The following is a 27,737-nucleotide window of genomic DNA, read 5'->3' on the forward strand; positions in this document are numbered from 1 at the left end:
CAGTGAATGCTTCATGACTTGTGTAAGTACAGATCAATCTAAAGAAACATGTAAAATCTGTCTACACTTTATATTTTTGTAGATAATATATATTTATTTTTATTCATTGTTGAATAAAGTTGAATTATTGTATCACTCTAAAATGTTTCGCTTTACTGTGTAACTCCTTTAAATTCGCACTAATCTCCACAGTCAGTGAGTACATTCTCACTGTAAATTGAACAAATAGAAAACACAAAAAACAGACAGTTATAACTTTATTACCGCCATTGTAAAAATCAGGGCAATTCAAAACTGTTTTATGTACTGTATATTACAAGTAGTGCACATTTTACGGGTTACATTTGAATAAGCAGATATAAGCAAATGGATAATTCAACACAATACTGTTTGTAATCCTGAAGTCAAACATCTCACGTTGAGGAGTTGTGGATCAGTTTATTCTAAGCCCTCTTGAAAATCCTCTTTGCATCCACACCTTCGTAGTTGTAGCTCTGTCGGAGAAAGAAGATGTAAGATACACTTATTATATTACTTCATAGTCATGTAATGTTGAATATTTGAGAAGTTTTGATTTCTTAGTTACTTTAACATAGACCATTCTATGTAAATCACATTGTGACAGGTGTATATATATATAAAGTATATAAAGTCTATATAAAGTATATTATCTGAGATGAAGAGTGACAGCAGGAGCATCAAATACACAATATTTAACAATCATCATCTAACTATTCCTTATCTCAGATTTCTTTTTCAGATAAAATGGGGATTTTTGGTGCCCTTATATACTGTAAATTCACCCTACCTGCACAAGTTCGTCTCCCTGGACGATTCTGGTTGTTGTCAGTTGCTTTCCATTGTCCTTTCTGGTGAAAGCACCCTTTAACATGTCTCCCTCCATAGTCCATGAGCCCTGTGGGGTGAAACATGAAACTACTCATGACATAGGTGGAAAAATATCTGCAAACACAGAAATGCAAAGGCAGGTTGGGCTGATTGACAGTTTTATGGCTGTGACTGTGCTAGTGAGTAGAAATCAACTGGGCACACAATACAAGCCCTGCTTTCATTTGAGTTTTTTCTCAACTATCAAAGGAACTCTTTCTTGGAGCTCAAAGGTTCATTTTAAGTATTTAGAGGTTAAAATAATGACTTGAATTTAGACAAACTTGAGTCTTGTCTTCTAAAGGACAGTTTTTAGGATTTCAGTTTGGCTTACTGATACTTCTGTTCCATCTGCAAGGCTGTAGTCAAAGGTGACCCCCAGGGTGAAGTCTATTTCCAGGGTGCGGAAATTGCTGCTCTCCTTGACATGAAACTTGTCTCCAGTTTGTTCGATGGTTATCTTGAGATTGTCGTGAGCAGCCAGCTTCCTCTTCACCATGTTAATGCCTATCAACAGACAAGCCAAAATATGTTTAACAGACTCGTAACAATCAGAGGAAGTTTCTCAGGATTTAATCACTTTTCATGCACATGTGGTACAAAGGTAGTTCCTTTGTTTGTGTATTCATAGGGGATAAGTAGGTACAAAAGTTAAATCGCAACTGTGCTGTAGGTCATCGGCATACATTCTTTGTCTACTTGCATACTTGGCTTATAAACAGATTCTGATTCTCCATGCCACCAAGTGTTTTCAGTTGAAGCCTTATCTCTAGTATTTGGTTCTGTTTTCTATTTAAAAGTATTTAAAAGACTTAAAGGGTATTAACTTATCTGATGAGTGCACAAATTAAAAACATGTTCATACATTTGATCAAATAAAACATTTGCTGCATAAATTACATTTTGAATTAAAAACAAATTACCCTCATAAAATGTTACAAACATGAACTGCTGCACCTTATCAGCTCTTTATCATTTGCCTTATCAAGTATTGATTGCATTATGGTCATCATATTACACAAAGAGTAAACAAGGTATGGTGATTTTTCTAAAATTGCATTGAATGCAAGAACTTCTTTATCAGGATTCTATAGTTTGATTACTTACCCATTTGTTCCATGAACTTGTCATAGTTGTCATTGCGCTCAATTTTCCAGGAGCCGTTGAAAGTCATGATGGCTGTGAAGGAGGACTGGTCAACTCTGCAGTAAGGAGTGTCTTTCTCAAAGCCTGTGCCGCTCCTTTTAAATCGTCCACCCTCCTATCTCGTCATCTGTCTGAATGCTGATGTGGCTGTTTAAAGTTCATATTTTCTCAAGGAAATATCCACAGCTGCAGTTGATTGGGCAATGCCAATGGTTCTGGATAGATGCCATGGCATATCCAATAAAACATGCCACACGATGCTGTATACTTTCTGAGTAATATAATGGTTGGTATCCTGGTTTAACCTCTACCTGTGTTTACAAAGGGCATTGGTCCTTGTTTAACCACATCAACAGTATTCAGTGCAGGATTCTGCTAACTGAGCATGCAGCATTTGTTACAGAAAATAAGACTAATATGTATTTTCAATGCATATGCTCTAATTTCTTTGTGCCTGTATGTCAGCCTGGGACAAAAAAGTTACTCTGCACGGGCCTGTTGCATAAGTAGCATATGGGATGTACAGTTTCTGCACTACTTGACGTCTCTGGGGTAATTTTGCTCAACCTCTTATCTCTCAGCCTGGATACTGCTGTACTGAATGTAACTGCATTGTTCAAACACAGTTGTGATCAGAGTGGGTGATTTTGCATTTCCAAAGATACCTTTGACCTGCATCTGGCCATTGTTGATAAATGAGACCTTTGATATTTGAAGTTAGTATCAAACAAATGCTTGTGTACATAGTAATTATTTGCTAGTCAATGTGTGTCATGTCATTAAGATAAGATGATTATGATTATGATTTGTCTTTTATAGTCTCTCTCTGCAAACTCAAAGCAATAAAAAATGATTGGATGTGAGCGAGAAAATGTTTTTTGTAGGGAATCTGTGCTTTTGAGTTTGGTTGTTGGAGAAAAAAAAATGTATCTCCACTTAAGGTCGATTTGGGATACAGAAAAAAAACAAACAAAGAATGATATAAGACATAATTTACTTATGACAAACTAACTCAACTATCTGAGAATGTCAATGTCAAAGTATTTCTCTTTAGCAGGCAGGAAAGGAAAGCAACAAAAATTCAAATAAAAACAAATTACATCTAGACTTTCTATTCAAAGTACTGCATCTCTTAAATATCCCCGTCAAGTTTGACAAAGGATGGAGCAAAACATTCACACCATATCAACTTTTTTTCTTTTTTATCAGTTTCTCCTCAGCTCACTATGTGGCATGAGAGACCTTTGCCTGATCTTATCTTCCTCTTATCACACAAAAGAACTTTCTAATGTCACCGCAGTGATGAAATTATCAAGTGAGCTTGTGACAAACTGTAGCCTACATGATTAGGATCTGTGGAGGTTAATGTTTCATGCAATAAATTATATCCCACAAGGTTTGATGCAAGTTGTATTATCAGTTGTAGCAGTATATTCAAAAGATAAGATCACGAATTAAAGGACAGGTATGAAGCTGCAATGATGTAAAGTAAACGTTGTTAAGAAAACAAATGAAGAGATGAGAGAGTAAAAAGTTAACAGATATTTAAGGTAATACTGACACGTCAGAATACCTGCCATTAAATAGCCGGTTAAAAAGTTATTCTGGCTCATATTTAGCAAACAATTTGTACTTACTCAACCAGCCAACAAAGCAACAATAGCATTCATTTGTAGTTTGTTTTCTGGCCACCTTAACTACTGTATTTGATGCTAAGTTGGTAGCACATACAGCCAACTTGGAGCAAAAATAGCATTCCCTTTGAGCAGTTTTTCCTGTCCACCTCTAATATTAGCTCTCATTTTATCTAGTTTGTTCTCACCAACTCCTGACAAAAACATTTGCTACTAGATGTTCAAAGTTCTTCACCAACCACTCACTAAGTATCAGTTTCTACTCAATCAGAACTACCTCGAACTATGTGCTGCTTATAGTTGTTCTCAACAGCTACATTCGAAGACAGAGTGTAAAGTCATGAGAAAAGGGGGGAGACATGATATTGTTTAAATATGGGCATTGTGGTGCATACTTTCAGACAGTCTATTCATAGTGTTGCACTTGGTTGTTCACATGAAAAGTGACAGAAAAGTTGTGTAAAGAATGAAAAAAGAGAGCTAGATAAGAGAAGCTCAAACCCTGGCTGCTTTCTCACCTCCACATAGCTGACATCTGATGTTGGATCGTCAGTATCAGAAGGTTACAGAAATGTACACCTAATCCAATGTCAGAAAGGTGTGAGGGGGTGGGAGTTTCCAAAGCTATTCAACCAGCTGATGGACAGTTCTGACGGAGTATATTGGCCCCTTAACTTCATTAGCCATTTGATGCTAAGAGGCTTGTTAGCTTGGGTTCATCTGAGCTTGTTTCCTTGGAACAGTTTCCAGCAGCAGTTGATAACAGCAGCAAAGACTCAACCACAGAGGAAATGTGTGTCTGTAAAACCATAACTAGGGGTCAAAAGAGGCTTAAAAATGGTAAAATGCTCCAAATGTAAAAAGGACTTAAAGCTGCATCATTCCTCTTGATTTTGGCGCCAAAACGTCTCATTTTGGCTGGCTCTGGGAGAGGTTGGGGGGTGAGTTTCTGGCCTGCATCAGGCACCTACCACAGTGTGCCACTGGCTTTTCCAACAGGATTAAATACGGGCTGATTTTATGGCTCAAATTCAGGCCTGGGTAGGCGGTGCAGCAGGTCATTAGTTATAGTTAATGGCAGGTATTCTGATGTATCAGTGTTACCTTAAATATCTATTAACTTTTTATTTGCTCATCTCTTAATTTGTTTTCTTAACAGCATTTACTTTAAGAAGAGTTTAAGTCATTACAACTTCATATCTGTCCTTTAATTCATGATCTTATCTTTTGAATATACTGCTACAACTGATAATACAACTTGCATCAAACCTTGTGGGATATAATTTATTGCATTAAACATTAACTTCCACAGATCTTAATCATGTAGGCCACAGTTTGTCACGAGCTCACTTGATAATTTCATCACTGGCCTGCATCAGGAAACCTACCACAGTGGGACTCTTTCCAAAAGGATTAAATACAGGCTGATTTAAGGCTCAAATTCGGGCCTAGGTGGGCAGTGCGGCAGGTCATTAGTTGTAGTTATAGGACATCATTTAATGTACAGTATATACAGAACTGTCATATGAGACATTTGAAACTAATGTATACAGTTTTTCTCAGAACTGCTTATTGGGGGCCGACATTGCACAGGTGTGGTGAAACCACCAAAAAATGTTTTAATATATTTTGTTTGTTTAATTACATTGTTAAATTCAAGAATAACATTTATAACCTGTTTTAGGGTTGTATGTGAGGGCAGATGCCATAATTCCCATTAGTAAGTGAGGGCAAACAGAGTGACAGCAGCGTGTGTTAATGATTTGGCAAAAAAATGACTCATACATAAACATATCTTCTGTGTTACACTACAAGGCAAATTATATTTTATCCACAAACAATAAAGAGCAGCCTGCTTCATTTATGGTTAAAGCAATGTGCTGCTATTGACACAAATCTGTTCTAGTCTGATAAGCCAAATTATGTTATGTACCTGGGTCATACATCTCCTAAGTTTAAGATATTACAAGTTTGTATTTATTGGAATTTACATGAGCCTTGTTTGACCCTCCATTTGCCTACCACTGGTCTAAACCTTTACTTCACAAGGGACCACTCTGTCCAATGAGTACTTTCACTTTATATGGACTTTAGATTTTTACTTCGAGTACACATTATTTCAAATACTTCTGTACTTTTACTGAAGTTGAATTTTAAATGCAGGACTCTTTTCACAGTGTGGTTTTTCTACTTTCACTTCAGTAAATTAGCTGAATACTTCTTCCAGTCGTGAAAATGTGCCTAAAAAACTATGGTACTCCTGTGTCCACAAAGTAGTCAGGAAGTATTCATACAGTATTTATTCATGATAATACACTGTAAGCATAATTACAGTGTTTACAAAGTATGACACATACATCATACACAAACAATAAACACCTTGAGCTGTAGCTGAGCCTCTCATATCTAACTTGGAGGGCATTGTGACTGTTTATGAGCTCACAATCATCAGAATTAATGTCACTGTGCCTCCTTTCTACATTTGTGTAATCCTTTTACAGTTCTTGTAAAGCCTTTCTGCTCTCATCTAGCATGATTTTCTGCTGGTTTAGCTCAAGCTCAGTGTGAGTGAGCTCGAGCTAAACCAGCAGAAAAACTGAACTGAAACGTTGCTTCTACCAGCTGTTGTTCCTGGAGCCTGGAGTAGCCATCTTGAACCACAGCCAGTTTCTGGTGCCTCTATCCGCTTGGTCAAAATTTCCTTGAGCTCAACACAATGCTTCTCACATGTGGTCTTTTCCTTTTCGAGACCGTTGGCAGTTTGAGCCAAAAAACAGTTTCAGCCCTCTGCTGCAGCTCGGAGTTTCTTGTCTTCTCTGTCAGAGCGTCTTTAAGTTCTGCCTGTCTTGTCTTTCTGTCTGACTGATGCACTTTGAGTTCATCTACCGTGTTCTGGAGCCCAGCAATGGCAGCTTGATTCTCAGAGATGTTGTCATTTTTATTTAACATCAGTTCATCATGGCAGTCAGAGAAAGAGCTGTGATTAGATATTAATCTGTCATATTGTGTCTCCATGGTGTCTGCATTCTCCATCCTCAGTGCCTGGATGTCGTACATCAGGCGCTCTGAGGATGCAGATGCTTCTCTTAGTTGGTTACTGAGGAAGATTGACTTCAGCCTCCCTTTGTAAAACCATCTGGTTGAGGCGCTTGTCCTCATTTTTAAGGAAAGATCTCATTTGTCAGTGGTTAGACTCTCTTCTAAATCCACAATCTTCTCAGAGAGCTCTTTATCTAGCATCTGTAGCTTTCTATATGCTCTCTGGAACCAGACCTTTTCCTCCCTAATGGCCTCCTCATGTCCGCTGCAAGCTTCTCTGGCCTCCTGTAGCCATTTTAGAGCAACCTGCCTCTCATTTAGAGTGGCCTCAAGATTACTTTGTAGTCTTGTGTTCTCAGAAGCCAGTTGTTGGTTTTCAAGAGTAAGAAGACCCAGTTTCTCTGCTCCCTTTGTCTGCTGGGAGTCAGCATCCACATACAAGAGCATCCTTTGCTTTTCGATCCTTCAGAGCTTCTTTTTGTAGAGATTTTGCTCTGAGTTCTTTCTTTAGGGTTTTTTTCAAGAGCAGCTTTGGCTTAAAATCAACTCTTTTATCAACTCTTGCATGAGACAGGTATTCTGTCACAGTTATGTTATCGTTCTATGGTAAAACAGTGCAGACTTTCCAGATTGTTTTTACTGCAGTGCAACTATAACATAACTTTGACAAGAGGAATTCAAGTAGACAGATCACTGTAATGGACTATGTAACTCAAGCAACTTCTGTAGCTCACATGCATGTAAATATGACAAAATGTTACTTTGATGAGAAATACTGTCTTGCATCATGGGAAAAGAGTTCCACGCCCTAACAACAGACAGCAGGGCACAGTTAAATCATTAAGTGACATGTTCTCAACTTCCTGATTTAGACATTGTAGTCCTCTTACTAGCCACTAGAGAGAGCCCTTCGCAAAACAAACTACAGTTTGGAGTCAGTAAAGAGCACACTGTCCTTGTTTCTGTTCATCTGCAAAGTCTTGTCCAGAGCGACAATACACAGGCTGAAAGCAAAGGTTACGCTGTGCAAAGTAAATACCAGGCATCCAACACTTCTCAAGACTTTTTATTAGTTGACCTCCAAAACAGAAACATTATTCAAATAAAAACAATCATGTCTTACAAGCACAGAAATGCACTCCTACGGGACAAGAGGCACCTGTTTATGTCTGCATGGATCTGGATTGATTGCTAGGTTGTTATCTGAGGTGTAACAATAGTGAATATGGAAAAATATGGTGAAAAAAAAGGACAATACATACAGTATACTCATGAGAAATGAATCCAACGCATACAATACATGTTTTAGTTTAGTTATAAACATGATGGAGGCACATACATTAGTTTCATCCATAATAAAATTTATTTTTCACTGTATATTCTGTTTTCTAAAGGTCATAGCTACATTTTATAATATAGAGGTCTTATCACAAAATAAATACCAAATAACAATAAATATGTCATTTTTTAAGAATATCTCAGCATTTAACAGTAGAATTCAAAACAGTATTCAATGTTATTTTCATGGATAATAAGTAGAGAGGTGCGGTGTGTATATTAAATAAAGTCATGTATAGTGCTCTATAGTGGGACTGCTTTAATATTTCAGTGACATATGTGATGAAAGAGATTTGCTTATGGCTCAAACACTACATCACTTGTGACTTTTTAAAAAATAACTGAACATCAAATACATCTTTGAATTGAAATAGATCAAACTAGTTAGCACAGTAACTTTCGTGCCAAAGAGCTGATGAACATGGTGATCTATATAAATACACATAGGTATAATATTTAAATTCATTTTTCTAAAGGGATCTGTAGGACTAATACAATCCGCACAATCACTGGAGGGAGCCGGCAGAGCTGCGTTCGCTCTGGTGCAGCTGAATTCAATATTTTATGATGTCACCTTGATGCCAGTGTAACATATTCAGTGTAAAACCTCTTAACTCTCATATCCAATGAACAAAAATGGGTCCCACAAAAATAGTGACAGTAATGATTTGGACAGAAACATGATATAAAGACAGTAGGGATTTTACCCAAATCTGTTTGATTTAATTTTATCGTTACTCACTAAAAGTGAAAATGACAATTATTAAAACATATCTCATTTATCTAAACCTACATTAGTATTTTTTGGCACACAGAGTGAAGACTATCAATTCTCAGCATTTTTGGCAGGTACACAGTATATACGACAAAAATAGCAACTAAAAACACTGAAGTTAAACGGAAAATGTTCTAATCATCTAAATCTGTTCAGCGATGTTATATAAAATAACTACGTGAGAATAATTTGTCAAAAAATGTATCAAATTTAAGTGTACCTTACAGTATATCACTAACCTCAACTATTCATGAAACACTGCACTTTGTGTGTGTGCTAAAAAAATATATAGTGAGGCCAGAAACAAAGATTAATACAACAGATTCAGATACACTTTGAATCGAGTTCATGTGGTTCATCATATTAAAAATATCTGCATGTTTGTGGATAGATAATCACTTTTTTTATTCCACTTGATCCTCCTCATCCCTGTGTCAAAATACTGAACTTCCGCTAGATGACACTTGTGGTGTTTTAGAGTTGAATCGGGATAGTTAAGCTTTAACTGAGGTTGACTGTGTCAGTGGGCTTCCTGGACAGAAACCACACCTTCATCGGTTCCTTCTTTCCTTTCATGGTGACGGGGCCTCGATACTGCAGATGAAACTGAGGGTCGGCGTTCTCAGCTGACTGCAAACACCTGGAACACAACGTCAACACAGATCACTTGGCTTGTATAATCTTTTATCTTATTTTCACTACATCTTTGGTAAGAAAGAACCATAAATAAGTATATCTTTCTGTCCTTGTATAGACCTCCTGGTTTATGCTATAAATGGATTCCAACTCGTCCTTCATGTCTATTTCTGGTATTTTCTTATCATCTTACAAATCCTTTTTAATACCGTTTAACCAAGTTGCAAAGCTCCTTTCAAACCCGCCTTGTTTCTTTACTGCCAGTGATAAAAATCCAAACATAACTTCAAAAGAATCAAGTATAGCAAAGAAATCAAATAAGGAGGCACTTGTACTTACCGGTAAGTATACTCTGAGACATTTATTTTCCCCTTTTCACCAGTAGTTTCTGTACGACTTGTGAGGTTGACTGTATTTCCAAAGAGGCAGTATCTGGGCATCCTCTGGCCAATCACTCCAGTCACCACCTCTCCTGTGTGGATCCCAATAGTAATCTGGAAAGAAAGGAGGATAAAAAAGGACACCCCTTACACAATCCACTGTGATTCCACTCTGCTTATCACTTAACTCAACTGCAAATAAATATAATCAATATTTTCCCACTTCTTGCTCATTACTGGCAAACCAAGTTTGAATATTTATTATCAAACAGATCTCCACAACTCTGATCATTTTTCAAACACACACATCTGCTGTAAATGAATTACTGAAAGCAGCAAATGATGACACCTGGACAGCCTCTATGATTTATCCATTACAAAATTATGTTGGCAATAAGTTTGAGTCTGAAAAGAAAATCTTGTTTACATGTTAAATCAAGGACTGGGTGATGATTTGTGCTCTACAGAGAGAGGGATAAAAAATTGCAAGCAGCTATCCAGCTGAATGCTTTTCTTAGTGTGTTGGCACAAAATCTTACAGCTATCGACTGGAAAGGTGTAACTTATGGTGGGTGGATATAAAGTTAAGTTTGCCAGAAATCACATCATGCACAAAATTAGATATATATGTTTTTTTTAGGTTTGCAATAAAGTAACAATTCCAAAAGGAGTCCTGAGCAATCTACAGACTAATATTTAGACTTGATCTTGCAGGCTCTTCAGCGCTTGTTGTCTTCAGGGCATGAACACGCTGTGAGTGTCTGGGACAAATGAGAATCTATTTTTAGCTGCAGGATCGTGAGATGATTTGAGTCTGTTTCTGCTACTAAACCGGACTCCTCTTCAGCCCATGCCATGTCCCAAAATAAACAGCCTTTTGTTAACCAGACATGATTTTCCAAAGTTAAGGCTCAACAGTCATTGATACAATAACAATCTCCAACAGTCAGTCAAACAAATGTCTGCTGTCTTTTATCCAACTTTTCACTGCATATGACTTCAGTGTGGAAATATGTCCATATGCACAGATATAATCAATTATATAATCAATTAGCAGATTATATTAGGTTAGCAATATTTTTCAACTGCAGCAGAGGTCTGAGACTCAACACTTTGACTTGTGTATTTACAAAACAATATTAGAAAACTAACTAAGCTAGCTAAAAAATAAAAAAACGTCTGTGCCAAAATAACAGACACATCCCTAAAAAGCAAAATAATTAAATATGTGAAGAGGAACAGTCTGAAAATCATGACTGCATGTGCCAAACACACACAAACAGCATCACCCAACATAAACTAGGCAACAGGGATAAAAAAAACTCATATAATATACACAAAACTTTGACTGATATGACCTCCATATAGTATAGTGCACAAAGATTGTGCACTATATTAGAAGATTTCATTGTGTGTTTTTTTTCTTTGAGATTATTCATATAATTACTGAAACTTGTAGTTAATTTTGTGATGTTGCAGACTTTTGCTGCCTCAGTTCATTTTACATTCATAATTTTCAGCCACCCTTTTTATTTCTCATTTTTTATTCTTATTTTTGGGCATCATTAATATATGATATCACCAGCTGCGCTTTATCACCTGCTAGCGATGAACTTCACTGACAGAACATAAAGCGTGGGATGTTCATGCTAATCAGCCCCGATTATGAAGGTGCCCCGACCAACCGGTAGCAGTAGCTGGTGCAGCAATGAGGACGAGAACCTTCACCGTGTTCTCACCTACAAACACTTTTGGAATCTATGAACAAGCCAGACGTCCTGCTATAGACCAATGAACCCGTGTCACTGTCAGCACCCTTTTCGAAACTCAACTAATCACACTTAGGACCAAATTCTCTTCACTGGGGGTTATGTTGAGGAGACAACAGTACTGCAAGCTCCACTCAATCCAGAATCCAGAATATTGAAGCAACTTTCCCTCAAGTTAGTTATCAGTTATTTCTACAATGACAAAATACTGAACTATTATATATTTAAGCCCTACCAATAAAAATGCCAATATTAGCTTATTGCAGATATCTTAGTACTGCTGTATGTATGTCTGCTGGTAATGAAGAGGAAATTGCAGACATGTCAAACATATGACTGATATTACACAGTTTTCCAACAGAGAGCATTGACAAGTTTATTTTTCAACTGTCAAATGTCTCTCTAAATATATATGTCTTGGTCACAATTCTTTAATAACTAAATTTAATAAATTCTTATCAAAAATGTTTGTTTAAGTTATGTATTTATGTGAAAAATCAATATCAGCCAATATATACAGATTTTCATTATCTGTATTTAACTCAAACTTCAGTATTGGTCGGGCTTTTTTAGATGCAGCATAATATGCTAGAAAATCTCTTTTAGGTTTGTTAGTCAGTTAAGATCAGATTTGAACAATCAATCTAATCTACAAATAAAAATGTAAGAATTTAGCTTTACAGCTTGATGTTGCACATCATTTATCATACAATATTTTTATTATTTTTTGCTATGAATAACTGAAAATATTTTCTAAGGCCACAGATTCATATCACACCTGTACAGGTTCACCATCCACTTTGACTTGTCCAGCAATCTCCATCATATCAAGAGCGAGGTGGCAGATTGACTTGGCGTGGTGTGTGCATGGCTCTGGCAGGCCGCTCACTGTCATGTACTTATCACCAACTGTTTCCACCTGTATAAAGAAAAGCATCACATGAGCAACACCATAACCCATTTTGTTTTTGATTCATGTAAAATCATGCGATCCCACTGTGCAACAAAGTCTTTTTTTTTAAATACACCGTGCAGCCAGAAATAAACTGAAACACCCCGAGATAAACACTTAAACACTTACATCAGCTTTAAGGCATTCAGGGCCTCTTTGAGGCCTGCTAAAACCCTGGGACCACCTAGCCATTCAGCTTATAGAGTAAATATTACTTCTTTTGGTGACCCAGTGCCTGAAGTCGATCCCCTGGAAGTGCCGAGGTCTGTTTGACTTCTTAAAGTGCATTCTTGTCTGAAAGCCTGGAGTGTAAATCTGCTGCATGAGGCCTATAAAATAGTGCAGTCCCTCTGTAAAACTACACTGTGTTTAGAACTCAGTGCTGCTCTTCTTATGGTGAAAAACTCAATTGATATAAATACTCTCTAACTGACTTGTATGTGCATAATTGCATAACATTATTCACCAGAGAGTCACTGGTGCATTCAACCAGCAGAGAACTTGGTAGTTAAAAGCACTCAAATTCTTCATTTTAGATCATACAGATGTGGTCTTTTTTACACTTTGATCGTTATCAAACTGCTGCTTGGATCCCCTCCTTTTTTATTTGTTTACACAAATGCATGATATACTGTCATGGTGAAATTCTTGCTTCCAACCTTGTATACATAAGGGTTCTTCCGAGAGTCTGTCAAGATGTCAAAACGTGTGTAAACATCATTGAGCAGGTTGACTATCTTGATGGCTCCCTCGGCAGAGGCGTGCTTGCTGCAGAAGGCGTTGAATCCGACGATGCCACTGAAGAGGATGGTCAAGTTGTCGTAGCGTTTTGCTGGGACGGGCCGTTTGTGGCGCAGCTCATTGGCGACAGATGGCGGCAGAACGGAATAGAGCAATCTGAAAGGAACAAGAGGAACGAACATTTTGAGCAAAAGTGTAGTTATGTTGTACTGGAGCAGCAGAGTGCTGGACTGGGGCTGCCAGACTGAAGTCCATCCGGTGGATGAGCGTTTTATTTGCTCATCCACCACCTTTTGGCCATTTCTCTATGCAAGCTGCTCTCAGATGGGAGGGTGGTGTTTCTATGGTAACTGGTTAGATCATGGCTGTCTGTTAAAAGCAAAATACCTTCCATGATGCATCATAATTTGAGGACACGATACATACAGATAGCGACCAGCACACAAGAATCCATACATACAAATAGAGTATATTTACCCAGGTGACATATATAGAATATATGTATATCTTTAATGATTCACATACAAGGGTGTTTTTCTCTCAGTGAGATACACACCTGAACAGCAGCAAAAACAGCATAAAGTTAATTCATGTATCTTTTCATTATCAGAAAACACGGTGTTGTATGGATCTGAAAACTCAACGACAGAGAAGCAGCCGTTCTCTTAAATATTTAGAGAGGAGCTGTGAATTCTAATCAATGCTGGGAGCCCGAGGCGCTCTCTGACTGGAGAATGGTGAGAATAATAATATAGGGATCCAACAGCAGAGTGAAAGTCTTTTCCTATGAGAGGATAGGACCGCTACAGCAGAGCCTTAATAAAGACCATGCTCCACCTCCGTGGTCCTCTCCAGCTGTCACCCACTGCTGTGCCAAATTACTATGACAGGCCCTTTTCTGAAAGCCGCAGTCAAGACTAACTGAGTGTTTTCACCATAACAGGGGCTGAAGAGTAGCTTAGGCAAATATCAGCTGTGGTATAACGATAGATTCTGACCCTCAGTGGTCCCACTGTCATGTAACCTCAACATGACTGTATGGGACTGTTGGCGTCTATGTCCTGCTGTATATTTGGTGTTTCTTGTCTCGAGCCCGTCCTTAAAAGGGAATACTTGAAGAGTCTTAAAATAATGAACAATCTTTGCCACTGATTTTGCAGAATGTCAGCAATGTTATGATACATTTTTTAGTGAGAACATACTGACAATTACAGGGCCCTGATATATAATTATACATAATTAAAACTGTAATACAAATTAATTGAGTTTTTCACAGTAACTTATTAGAGGGAAAAGCTTGTAAATACAGCTAAATTTGGATGTGAATAAAAAGCAGTGGTTGTGGGTCGGGATGCCTCCAAGGGGTCACATGATAAATCTAAGGGGGTTACAAGATAATTAATAAATTAGGAAAAAAGAAAAAAACATATTTCTGGTAATTAACACTGTAACATTTCTTTTATCTTATCTTTTTACTTGTTTATCACTCCACTTTGATGAGGGTTTGAAAATTGCTTTTGCTTTGTTTAAAGAAGTCACAAGCCAAAAAGTTTTGAAACCACTAAAAAGCTCACTTTGACATATTAGTAGTTGTATAAATGCCATAGTTTGAGTGATGTAAAAGTTCAACTTGAAGGTTATTTAAAGATCCCCTCCAGGCATGTTGTGAGATATATAAAAATACTATGCTTGGAATAATAAAAAGTATCTAATATGTGTTTAAGTGTAAAAGTGCAATTATCTCATTAAAAACCTTGAAATTACATTTAATCCTTCACGCTCATTAAAAAAATTCAGAATGCAGAATGCAAATATTGTTCATTTCAAAAGTTTAAATGCTGATACAAGAGCACGATTAGCCTCCAAGCTAGTTGTGATGTCACAAATCATGTTTGTAGTCCCGCCCCTTAAACTGAGATTTTCATTGAGCTCAGAGAAACTTTGCCCTTTCAACAGATGAATGTGAAAACAGCCTTCTAGTGTCAAACATTCATCGTTCTGCACATTGAAGCTCAAACATCCAAGTGCAGCGACAATAAGCAGAACACATTTTTGACTGGAGGGGGACTTTAAAATACTCACATTGCTGAGGTTGGGTCAAATAAATATCTTGTAAATTTTAGGATTATTTCTTAGGATATTGATTAATATCTCTACTTTACTGTCATTGTCATAAAGCAGTGTTAACTCCTCAATAACTAAAAGTTGAAGGTACAGATCATACATGGGTTTAAGGCTGAATGAACAATTAATAAAAAATCTAAGAAAAAGGGTCCCACCTGTCAGTCTTCTTCTTCTCGTCCTCCAGGGCCCGGAGCGTATGCTGCAGACGATCTGTCAAGATTTCCAGCTCTTGGGTCAACTTGTACTCCTCACGAAACTGCTCACCCAGCAGCACCAGGTCACGTGTGGCATCATGTAGCGGGATGTCGCTCAGGTACAGCCCCCTTCGTGTAAGATCATCCAGGTTCATCACACTGTAAAAGAAACAAAAGGTATTTGATAATGCCTGTGTTACAGTGTGTACAGTGATTTGTGTCTGTGGGTATGAGGAAAACTGAAGACTTGTTCTTGCTCATGTCAGGAAGAATAAATTAAACAGACCATAAAGTATAAACCACCAGTAGTGAGATCACCATCCTCCTTTCAAGGTTGAGCCTACTGTCTCCAGATAAATGTTCCTCTGGTGTGGTGAGGTCATGTTGTCTGTGTGAGTCCTCTCTGGTCAGGTGAATGAACATGCTTCTCTGTTTCAGCCCCTGTTATTTCCTGCTAGGCAGTAACCTTTTGTGAAAATACTGATCTTGTCCTCTGCAAAGTGCCTTCAATCTGAAAGGACAAGATCTCTTGAGCCCTGCTTTCCTGCATCCGATATTTCACTAGATATGTATGACTGGTTACACAACGGTCACAGAGGCTAATGGAGGTCACAACAGAAGAATGAAGGTAATTACCAGCTTGAAGGTTCCTTTGCTTCTCTGTGTTTTTTTTTTTCTCTCCGTCCATGTAACTACAAATGTTTTGTTTATAAAAAGCTGAAAGCAAAATACATTTGAGCTTGCTAGTTAGTTAATTGCTTGATTAAATGACTGTGTGATGACAACATAAAATGAATAATCGTATTGGCTTGACTGTGATTATGAACATATTTGAATTAAAAGCAAAACAGTGAAATAGTTTCATGTTAAAATGTTTCCAACAGTTCATCATTTTCTTGCTGTCATTAACAGCAGTTGCAATATTTACATGGACAGAATATTGTATATTCTTTCCTTTAAAAGATGTTTTCATGCATAGAAGATAAATATACTGTTGAAGGATGTTGAAGGAAAAATCTGTTTAAAAGACCAAAACCAACAATGAATTTATCCTACAAGTATTATCTGTGTAGCCAAAGTCTGACATAGCCAATTTCTCTGAGTCACAGACCTCCATTAAAGGGGCACTCCACCAATTTTACACATAAAGATCATTTTACTAGTCCAGTGGTCCTCAGACCCCAGCCAAAAGGGGAATGATTTATTTTCACTATAATTCCATCCATAAGTAACACAATGACAGAATGTATTTTATGGGTTTCATACACTTTCTGTAATACATCTAAAAGCAAAAATCTTATCAGATGGGGACCCTGGGACAAAATGTTCAAATAGGGGTCAGAGGTCTAATTTGTGTCAGTTTAGGGGTCCTTGACGTGAAAAAGCTTGAGAACCACTGGAATAGTCAGCCTGTGAAAACAGTTGTATAATGTGTTCTTTGGCTCTGGAGGAGCTTTTTTATAAGTCTTAAAAATAACACAGATGATGTCATCAGTGTTATCTCAGGTTGAATTTGAAGAACATGTTATCGAGTTGCATTAGTGGAATTGCAGGATCCAATGTTTTTGGAGCTTAAGACATACTAACTTCATCAAAGTGCAATCCTAAATAGCTGTACTGCCCCTTTAAAAACACATAAATAAAGTTGCACTGAGTGACATGTCTAAATGTCATCAGTATAGTGGAACTGAAGGAACAGTAAACAAAAACAACTATAAAAACTATTAAGATGTTTTGAGCAAATGTAGCAAATTATAAAAAGTCCAAAAATGTACTTAAAATTATGGTTTATGTATATTGTGGCCTATATGTATATTATTATCAGATATTTCATTTCCATATAAATAAATATAGAAATTGTTGCTCAATTTCATTTATCAAAGTAAATTAACACATTCAGAATTTTGGGACTTTTATCTTCACCAGAAATTTGAGAGTTCCCATTCAGGTCAGTCACTAGTTCTGGGTTTTGGTGTAAATATCCAGTCAGTGTTTCTCTCAGGACAGACGGCACAGACTTTAGGTTTACCTGGGTGAGCAAAGAAAAAGGATGTTCTCCGCCTCTGGCAAGTAAATCATCTGTCCTTTCAATCTCAAACAGCTGATCTCCACCCCCGTGAGCTCATCCTCATTCTCTACAGTCTCCACATTCAGCAGGCCCTCCTGTAAGAATTACATCACATTTATGAATATTTCATTATATGTTCTCCTCTAAATCTGCTTCAAAACTGCATCGGCACCAGTTCAGCTCACTCTTTATTCCTAATTCTGTATGTTGTTTTTTTGCTTTAAGTCTTGAATGCATCATCTGCCATCAGGAATAATTAGTTCAGAGTGTATGTGTGTAAGGAAAAATTAAGATTAAATCAACTTTTTTTCTTGTTGCATGGCTTACGTAGCATCTCAGATGTACTTGAATGCTTTTTCAAGGCATTGCAGCTATTATTTTACACTTAAGCATTTACTGTCCCAAAGTTTCCAGTTGATTTCTAACTATTTGCTTCACCTTTCTTTATTCTCAGTTTTTTATCAGTTTCTTTATTCTCCAAGCACTTTTTGACTATATGGCACAATTACTGTTTTTATTTTTTTCAGACCTCTTGCACTCTCTGCTGCAAACTGCAAAATGTTACATCTCAATCTCTTTAATGCATAAATGACTTGTTTTACATACACAGATTACTGTGCAGATGACTGTGAACAGTTTCATTCTCGTCAACTGTGCTAATGAATCCAATATCCAGTCAAATTATTATGCAGCTTCTAAAAATATACGTGAGCTCATCAATATTAATATATGACTATAAACACATTCTGTCATGTACAATCAAAACATGTTTTGATCATATCATCATCTTCTGTTTTAGTGCTTTTTTGCCTCCTGGAAATCTCTGCTAATATAAGAAAAGTAGTAATGTAGCCAACAGTGCTGTAAATTAAATGTAATAAATGTAATATCTACCTTGCTTCGCAGAACGAAGACAGTGTTGATGTGGGAAAGGATACCATGAAAACTGAAGTCAATGTGAGGACGGACCAAAGAAAAAACTGAAGGGAGGATGCAGGCGCCAGGCTGGAGCTGTGGAGGCCAAAATATGCAGCATTTAGTTACAAAACATTAGAAATTATTCCTTTATTAACTATGTATGCAGCATATAATTACAAATCCCATGAAACAGTGTTTGCTGCATATAAAACAGACTTGGGCATGAATGCATGTGTATCCACACCTGGGGCAGGACTCTATAAATGGCATTCCCGCACTGTGTCAGCATCAGGTCTTTGTCAAACATGAGGTGGAACGGAAAGGCCTTGCAAAACGTGTACGGGCTGATCCGAGTCTCCTGCGTGCCGTTCTCCTCAAAGCCGTCCAGATCCTCGTAGAACGCCTCTTCCTCCGAGTCCTTCTCCTCAATCAGGAACTTGATGTGGTCGCACTCCTCGCTTTTCGGTTGGATCATCTGTATTAGATGAAGTTAAATAATTGAAGGAGTATTCATGATATTGTTACTGAAACTGACCAAAATTAGGTTAAACATTCCTGTTTTGTGGCATAAGCTGCAACAATAAGACATCCTTAATAAGATATTTTATCGTCGCAATATTAGTGTCATTAATAATATTGCAATAATAATATTATTAATGTCAGGTCTATTATTAGAATTAGGAGAGTATAAAATGACATTATTCAGTGGGTTTATGGGCATAAGGCATGCTGACGTCAGGCAGCTGTCTCTGCACCCTGTTGCCACAGCAACCGTGGCTAATATTTCCAGAAATTGGGTGTCACATTTGGAGTGTCTGCCATTTTCTGTTCTTTCATTACACACACAATTGCTGAAAAATATTATCCTGTCTGTACAATATGATTAGGTCTGTGGGGTGGGGGAGGGGTGGGGGTGTGTCGCTCGCTTAAGAAATGAAGAGCAAACTCCAGCCAAAGTACAGTGGACGTCTTATAGGAGAATAACATGCTGCAGTTATTGGTATTGATTACAGGCTGTGAACTGTGGACTGAACATTAACATATAAATAAAAATACAAATGACAGACAGTTTATGATATGTAGCTATTCTTCATATAAGTTGAGTCAAAATGTGATTAGTGTGGTCATTAAATGAGCCGGTATATACAATTATGGATCCACTCTCAGGATGTATTATCTAATAAACGTGCAGCCAATTTAAAATCAGCCACAGTTAGATGAAGTTAAAATAAAACTGTGGAAGACAGAAAAAAAAAAAAAACACCCTGAAAGATTCCCGACATCTCCAAGCTAGAGACTCTATAACTTAGATCTAAAAATATCCTCTGAGTCACAGACATTAGCCAAAAACTCACTGCTGAACTGCAGTCGTCACGGCGCGGCACTGATCCCATTTGGGTATTTCGTAACTTTGTAACTCTGTTGTTTATTCTTCAAATTATAACCTCTTCAATTATATCCTGACACACACACACACACACAGTCTGACACAAAGCATAACAGGGATTTAAACACTTCACTGAATGTTGTTGCCATAAATTTGAGAGGAACTGGAAAACCGTGAAGTCATCTTCATTCATCATCAGCAGTAGACTGAGCGTTTAGAGCTGCGCAGAAAAAAGGGGAACAAAACAGCAAAGCAGACCTTCATCTCTATCTCTGTTCCGTGGATTTGCTGAGCGACTGTTTTAATGATGCCAATCACAATGTCTTGCAGGCCCTCTCTCTCTGAGTAGTAGTGAAGAATCAGATTGTTCCCCTTCTCTGCATCGGTGCAGCGAAACGAAGGAGCCCTCATCCCGGGATAAATGGTACCCAGGTGGTCATGGAGAGCATCCAAATTCTGAAAGTGAGAGTAAATATGAAATATGCAACATCCACTAACAGCAAACTAATTAAATCCTGCTGAGGTGTAATAAATGATATGACGGCACTGTACATTATACATTAAACATTAAAGAGGTACTCCAGATGTTTAGTATTGCACTTCCATAATTATGGAGCTTTTGAGAGGCAGATTATAAGATGAATGTTAAAGATTGAAGCAGCAGAGGCCGAGATTTCCTGACTTTCCATAAATCTAACCCCAGTTTGTAACAGAGGCTTTCTGTGAAAACTTTCAAGTCTCCAACTCAAAGCTGAGATGACCTGATGACATCACCAGGGTTAATGTCTCAGACTTAACAAACCTCCTCCCGAGCTACTGAAGACAACTGTTTTCACAGACTGAGTATTAGTGCTCTTTGTGATGAGTAAACTGACCTCTGTGTGCCTTTTAAACATTTCAATTTTAAAGGGGACATGTGCTTTTTCTGGTTTTCTGTTATGATGTCTGATATCTATGCTATTCTATCTTGCTGATGAGCTGACATCAGCTCGTCGTGCATTGGTTTGTATGGTTCACGTTGTCCACTCTAATATTTCGGGTCAGACTTCAGCTCAAACATGTACAAATGTATTTGAAAAGTTGACATTTCGAGCAAAGAATGGGGAAAGTGGTGAAATCCTGCTACTATAGTTTTTTGCATGATTTGCTGACATAGCCTCAGCGGCCGCTGGAAGTTGAGTGTGATGTAGCTACTGGAAGCTAACCAATCAAAGCAGAGTGGGCTCATTTGGAGGGGGGCCTTAAACAGACAGGAGCTAAAACAGCCTGTTTCAGACAGAGGCTGAACTGAGAGGCTGCATGAAAGGCCTGTATAAGATAACTAATTTTTTTTTAACTGTAAATCATTCCAGTAGAGCCCCAGATTTAAAATAAAGACCTGCAAAATGTGCATGATATGTCCACTTTAAGGTTGGTTTTGGTTAATATATAATCCAGCTCACTTACATGCAAAGAAGAGAGAGCTTACCTGCAGGAATTCACGAACATTCGATCCCAGCACTCGCAAGATGGTGTCATATCCGGACTCTTGGCAAAATTCGAAAAACATCTTCCCAAACATCTGCAAGATTTCTCCTGCATTAATCTCTAAAATACAGAAAGGAACAATTGTAATTATTAGATTCTGACTTTTAAGCAAATAAATCCTTTAACTGCTCAGAAATATTTCATTTTAAACATCTGCAAATCTGTTGAAAAGGACTGTGTGATATGATTGAAAGCTCCAGATAGGTCAAGAATGAACTGTCAATATAAAGTTGTAATTGTTTTATTAAGGTGTATTTGTATCATATATTTTACCACATATGATTTTTTTTATTTCCAATAATAATAATAATAATAAAGAAAAACAAACACTTACTGAGAACTTTACTTGCAGCGGCGACAAGATCATACGTTTTGCCGTCTTCATATATGATTCTAACGAGGAACTGACCCTCAATATCAAGCTGGGCCTCCCTCCTGAAAACAAAGTGAAGCTGTTATTCATGAGCCACTGTAAATGTCACAGCAGCGAGTAAACAGCCACTGTGGACAACATGTTCAGGCAACCAATACAGTGGCTTTGTCTTTTTGGAATTGCTTTTCTATTGTTGCTTAAATCACAGAGGGACTTCTGTTTACATGAACAATGTAATAACAACTGCTGGGTTTTATTCATGGCCAGCCATTGTGAGCTGTCTTGATTTTTATTACAGTAATATAAAAAAACGGCTTCCACATTTCTTTGAAGTGATTTGTGTGGTTTCAAACATGCACTGGTGAAGGGTTTAAATGACGCAGGTTTAGATGTACGTAATGCAGGTCCTTTGGTAAAAAAGCACAGCTCCAAGCTCAGAGTGCACTTTGCTATTTATAAATTTGACAGTCCAATTGTTACAAAACCGTATTTGAACTTAATGAGGTTCTGATTACTACTGTTTAACTGAGAAAACAAAAAATGATTTACAGTGCTGATCAGCAATCAGCGTTTTAACAGAACGTGTAGCAGCTGAAGAAACATACCAAGCCATGAAAGGTTTTGCAAAGAAAATAAGAATTCATTTTAAAATGACTCAACTCATCAAAGTCTAAAAACAGAACAAACGTGATAAATTGTGCATTAACTAACAATGAGTTACATTTGCGAAGATAAGACGCACCAGAGCACAATAAGGTTTTTTGGGGTTTTTTTTTAAGGCTGGAGAATGACCACTTAGAAAACATTTACACAAGGCAGCTGCTTCGCTTTTGTTTTTCTTTCTTTTCTTTTTTTTCTTTTTCTTTTAGGTCGGGTCAGGAGTAGGGCAGTTAAGACTACAGATGAAAAATAAACTAAGATTGAGCCAAATATTTCAACATGCTGAAAAAATGGCATGTTAACATTATACTGGATGATTGGAATTACATTCATCTTATGTGTTGTAACAGAGAGAAATCTTTCGAGTTACCTAAGAATAAGGCTGATCTGCTTTAAAAGGATTGTTTAATGATACATAATAGGGCTTTAACTAATGATTATTTTCATTATCGATTAATCTGACGATAATTTTCTCAATTAATCAGTCACTTTGTCTATAAAATGTCAGAAAATAGTGAAAAATGCCCATTTTCCCAGAGTTAAAGCTGACATCTCCATATATCTTATTTTGTCTGACTAACAGTCCAAAACCAAAAGATAATCACTTGTATGACAAAGAAAATCATTAAATCATCACATCTGAGAGGCTGAAACTCATCACTTTGGCATTTTTGCTTAAAAAAAAAGATTAAAAGAATTATTAGATTATCAAAATAGCTGCCAATTAATTTTCTGTTGATCGAGTAATTGATTAATTGTTGAAGCTCTGATACATAGCATCACTGTCCTGTGAAAACCACATATCTCCAAAACTCAATCTCATGAGCTCAGATAAACTGCCCTTTTTTCATATTTATGATAATTCATTTTTCAGATAATCAAAGTGGTTCTTAAATAGGAAATAGAGGAATTTCCTCAACACATAAAGACACACGTTACCCTTTATCTGAAAGATTCAAAATCACCAAATATGGACATGTATGGTTTTCACTGGACAGCAACTATACAGTAGGCTCCACTGGCTGGCAGATTGCCATTAAGATATAACCTACAACTGTAGAAAGATAATGAAGTAAATTTTAGAGCTGCAATGATTAGTCAATTAATCAATTAGTCAATTGACAGAAAATTAATCGTCAACTACTTTGATAATTGTTTTGAGTCATATTTTTTCAAATGATAAACTCTGATTCCAGCTTCATAAATGTGAGCATTTTCTGGTTTCTTTAGTCTTATGACAGTAAACTGAACATCTTTGCATCGTGGACTGTTGGTCGGGATAAAACAAGACATTTGAGGCTTTGGGAAACAGTGATTGACATTTTTCAGCTTTCTGACATTTTTTAGCCCCAACAACAAATAGATTAATCGTGAAAATAACCGACAGATTAATCAATACTGAAAATAAATAAGTAGGTTAATAAGTTAGTTGCAGCCCAGGTAAATTTACTCACATAGTTGACTTAAGCACAACTTTGAGGTACTTCAGGTGCTTTACTTGAGCACCATTTTATGCTGCTTTGTACTTCTACTCCACTACGTTTATGTAACAGCAGTCAAATGGCTCAAATTAACACTTGTTACATTGCAGATTTTTTTTTTACATACAAAACATCTGCCCATCTTACTCAGTGTAACACATTGTTACATATTAAGTTACCCAACAATATATAAAGACATAAAAAATAGTTCCACCTCGACCAGCTACAACATTAAAATGCTACATACACATTAAATGTCCAGTGGGTAGAATTTAGTGGCATATAGCGGAACAGATTTGGCAAAAATGGAATATAATATTCATAAGTATGTTTTAATTAGTGTATAATCACCTGAAAATAAGAATTGTTGTGTTTTTGTTACCTTAGAATGAGCCCTTTACATAAGGACATACATAAGGAGCAGGTCATCTTCCATGGAGCCTTTTATGTTTCTACAGTAGCCCAGAACCCAAAAACCAAACATTGGCTCTATAAAGGGTCTTTCGCATTTTTTGAGAGTTTCGCGGCCTCCATAGGTTTTCCTACATGCTTGAATTGGGGGAGGGGGGGTGTATTCAGTTGGTTGCAATCTGTAACCTCACCGCTAGATGTCACTAAATCCTACACACTTGTCCTTCAATACATTAGTAATAATAATCAAATAATAAAAGTAATGATTAGGCTACTTTTACTTCTGATATTTTAAGTACATTTTGCTGATTGTACTTACATACATTTATTTAAGTGAGATTTTTTAATATAGAGCTGCAACTTTTGGTAAATTAATCGATTAGTTGCAAACTACTAAATTAATGGCCAACTATTTTGATAATTGATTCATCTTTTGAGTCATCTTTTAAGAAAAAAAAAACATTTTTTCTTCTTAAATGTGAATATTTTCTGGTTTCTTTCTCGATTTCTGTGACAGTAAACTGAATATCTTTGGGTTGTGGACAAAACCAGACATCGGAAGATGTCACCTTGGGCTTTGGGAAAAAGTGATGGATATTTTTCACCATTTTTTGACATTTTATGGACCTAAACAACTAATCGAGAGAAGAACTGACAGATTCATCATTAATTAAAATGATAATTAGTTGCAGCCTTAACTTTAAGTACATTTTGCTGATCTTACTTGCATACATACAGTATATTTAAGTGAGTTTTTTGATGCAGGAGTAATAAAACTTAACATCAAATATATATCTTCCAGTCAATATTTCAGCCTACATTCACTGGAGAGATAGAGAAAAAGTGAAGTTACTGTGGGACAGAATTTAAAATGTGATATGTAATTTTTTTTTTTTGATCAGCCTATTGAGTTTCAGTGTGACCCTGCAGATGAGGATGGTTAATCATTAAAAGCAAACATCTATCCCTGCTGCTAACACACTGACCATGTGTAAGAGCGGAAAAGGTGCTGCAGGCTGAGCAGTAGGCCTGCCTTGTATCCTTGTTTGTGCTCTGGTTGGTCACAGTGTAACCTATGATACCAACAGGGCCTGAATAGTAAACACACATGATCCACAAACTCACTTGATGTCTTCCCATACTTCCGGCCCGTAATTCCTTAAAACGAGGAGCTCCAGGGCGTGATTCACAAAACCATACTGCAAATTTACGGTAAAAACACGAACATGAATATTAAAACAGACAAATTTTCCCTGGAACATAGAGGTAAGCTTGGCGATCCATGCTAGTTTCACATCACATAACACACGCTCAGAACATATAACATACTTAAAATGTATACACATGCAGTTTTTGTTCACCTGTTAATATGCACAGTACATATTATCAGGGAGATTATCGTATAACAGCCAGAGAGTGGTGTACTAAGCAGGAAATGTCAAACACACTGCGTCGCGCTACAAACAGCTTATTTCACCAGCATTAAAAGATTAAATGAAATCCTAGGATACGTACCATGTTGGCTGCTGCTCTTACTTTCCCTTATTTTTAAGCAAAAGCCGTTGTTTCTGACACAACCGTCATCGTTTTAGTGCAGATGCTGATGACAGCCTCTGCCCCCTCTTTTAGCCTCAGCTGGTGACTGACAGCGAGCCTGTCCAATAGCAGACCAGAGAGGGTCTTACGTAAGCTATTTCTGACCAATGAGAACGACACTACGGTTGTCCAACTGATGCTAGTGGAACTGAAGTCTTCCCATAGTGTCCAGTATTATAGAGCATGTTCTATGAGAATAAGTAATATTATCTGCGTTTTATGACAAGAAGTAGGCTTAACGTGTGTTAAAGAAGTGGTCATTTGTAAAAGTGAATGGGAAAACACATTTCAAAAATAATCCATGCTATTAGATAGGGCTACAACTAATGATTATTTTCATTATCGATTTATCTGTCCATTATTTTCTCGATTAATCGATTAGTTGTTTGGTCCATAAAATGTCAGAAACTGGCGAAAAATGTCGATCACTGTTTCCCAGAGCCCAGGATGATGTCCTCAGATGTCTTGTTTTGTCCACAACCCAAATATATTCAGTTTACTGTCATGGAAGACTAAAGAAACCAGAAAATATTCACATTTGAGAAGCTGGAATCAGAGAATTTGGACTTTTTTCTTTTGAAAAAATGGCACAAAATGATAAATCAATATCAAACTAGCTGGCAACTAATTTACAAGTTGGCAACTAATCAATTAATCAATTAGGCCTAATCGTTGCAGCTCTACTATCAAATCATATCAATAATGAAAGTACTAAGGTCCTCAGCAGCAATATCATAAAGTGGAAATGCTGACAAGTTTTACGAGTAAAAGTGGTGCACCTTCCACCAGTGTATATAATATCATATTTGTATTTGTGTCAATAGTAGTGGTGGAAGAAGTACTCAGATCATCTACTTGAATAAAAGCAGAAATACTGTTGTCTAAAAATACTCCATTACAAGTAAAAGTCCTGAACTCAAAATGTTACTTAAGTAAAAGTACAGAAGTATTATCAGCAAAATGTACTTAAAAGTATCAACACTGACTGCCTTTTGCTTTATTATTATAGCACATTATATTGTTTGCTTTTTTTAAAAAAATCTCTAACAAATACATGTAAGAGCATTTTAATGTTGTAGTTCATCAATGTGGAGCCAATTTTAGATACTTTGAGTAGACTGATAGCAATAATACTGTATCATATTATATGGGTGTGTCTTAGGTTATTTTACAATAGTAATAATTAAAATGTATTCATCAATATAGCCCCATTAACACACTAAATCAGCTCAACAGTTAGATTATTCAAATATATTTTTTTATATTTAAAATTTTCAATCTCAATAGTAACTAGGAACTATAAGTGGCAACTAAATGTAGTGAAGTAAAAAGAACCATATTTCCCTCTGAAAGGTAAAACAGAAGTATAAAGTAGTATAAAATGGAAGTACTCAAATAAAGTAGAAGTATCTATTGAGTAACAGTACTTAGTTACTTTCCATCACTGGTCAACAGCCCAATTTAACACTGAAAATCTTAATATAAAATATTTCATATACTACAGAGTCAATGACTGAAGTCAGTTTATGTTAATATTTATTGCGCTTTGATTACATTACATTAATGGTTAAAGCACATCATTATGAGTGATAGGAGAACATTCATTGTATTCTTGTTGTGTCATATCCCCGCTTTATGGGAAAGAAGTGCTATGAAACCAATGTAATAAATATAGTACAAACATGTGTACAGTGAAAAAA

General features: G+C 36.8%; 2 protein-coding genes across 2 annotated transcripts; both read right to left on the bottom strand.

Moving 5' to 3' along the window:
* Positions 1-244: 244 nt before the first annotated feature.
* fabp2 (fatty acid binding protein 2, intestinal) lies at positions 245-2,113 on the bottom strand. The gene is made up of 4 exons (XM_044345616.1): positions 1,996-2,113; positions 1,223-1,395; positions 809-916; positions 245-494 (listed from the first exon to the last, which is right to left on the bottom strand). Exons 1-4 carry the CDS (start codon positions 2,060-2,062, stop codon positions 444-446), a joined length of 399 nt encoding a protein of 132 aa, XP_044201551.1. The 5' UTR covers positions 2,063-2,113; the 3' UTR covers positions 245-443.
* Positions 2,114-7,755: 5,642 nt separating this feature from the next.
* Positions 7,756-26,076, bottom strand: gucy1b1 (guanylate cyclase 1 soluble subunit beta 1). Its single transcript, XM_044346990.1, has 13 exons — positions 25,957-26,076; positions 25,567-25,640; positions 21,851-21,951; positions 21,458-21,576; positions 20,248-20,445; positions 18,847-19,077; positions 18,579-18,695; positions 17,646-17,779; positions 15,578-15,775; positions 13,217-13,454; positions 12,384-12,524; positions 9,796-9,950; positions 7,756-9,460 (listed from the first exon to the last, which is right to left on the bottom strand). The coding sequence occupies exons 1-13, from the start codon at positions 25,957-25,959 to the stop codon at positions 9,322-9,324; spliced, it is 1,848 nt and encodes a 615-aa protein (XP_044202925.1). The 5' UTR covers positions 25,960-26,076; the 3' UTR covers positions 7,756-9,321.
* Between the last annotated feature and the right edge of the window lie 1,661 nt (positions 26,077-27,737).

The sequence above is a fragment of the Thunnus albacares genome, chromosome 3 (genome assembly GCF_914725855.1).
Source record: "Thunnus albacares chromosome 3, fThuAlb1.1, whole genome shotgun sequence".
In the NCBI taxonomy this organism is placed as follows: Eukaryota; Metazoa; Chordata; class Actinopteri; order Scombriformes; family Scombridae; genus Thunnus; species Thunnus albacares.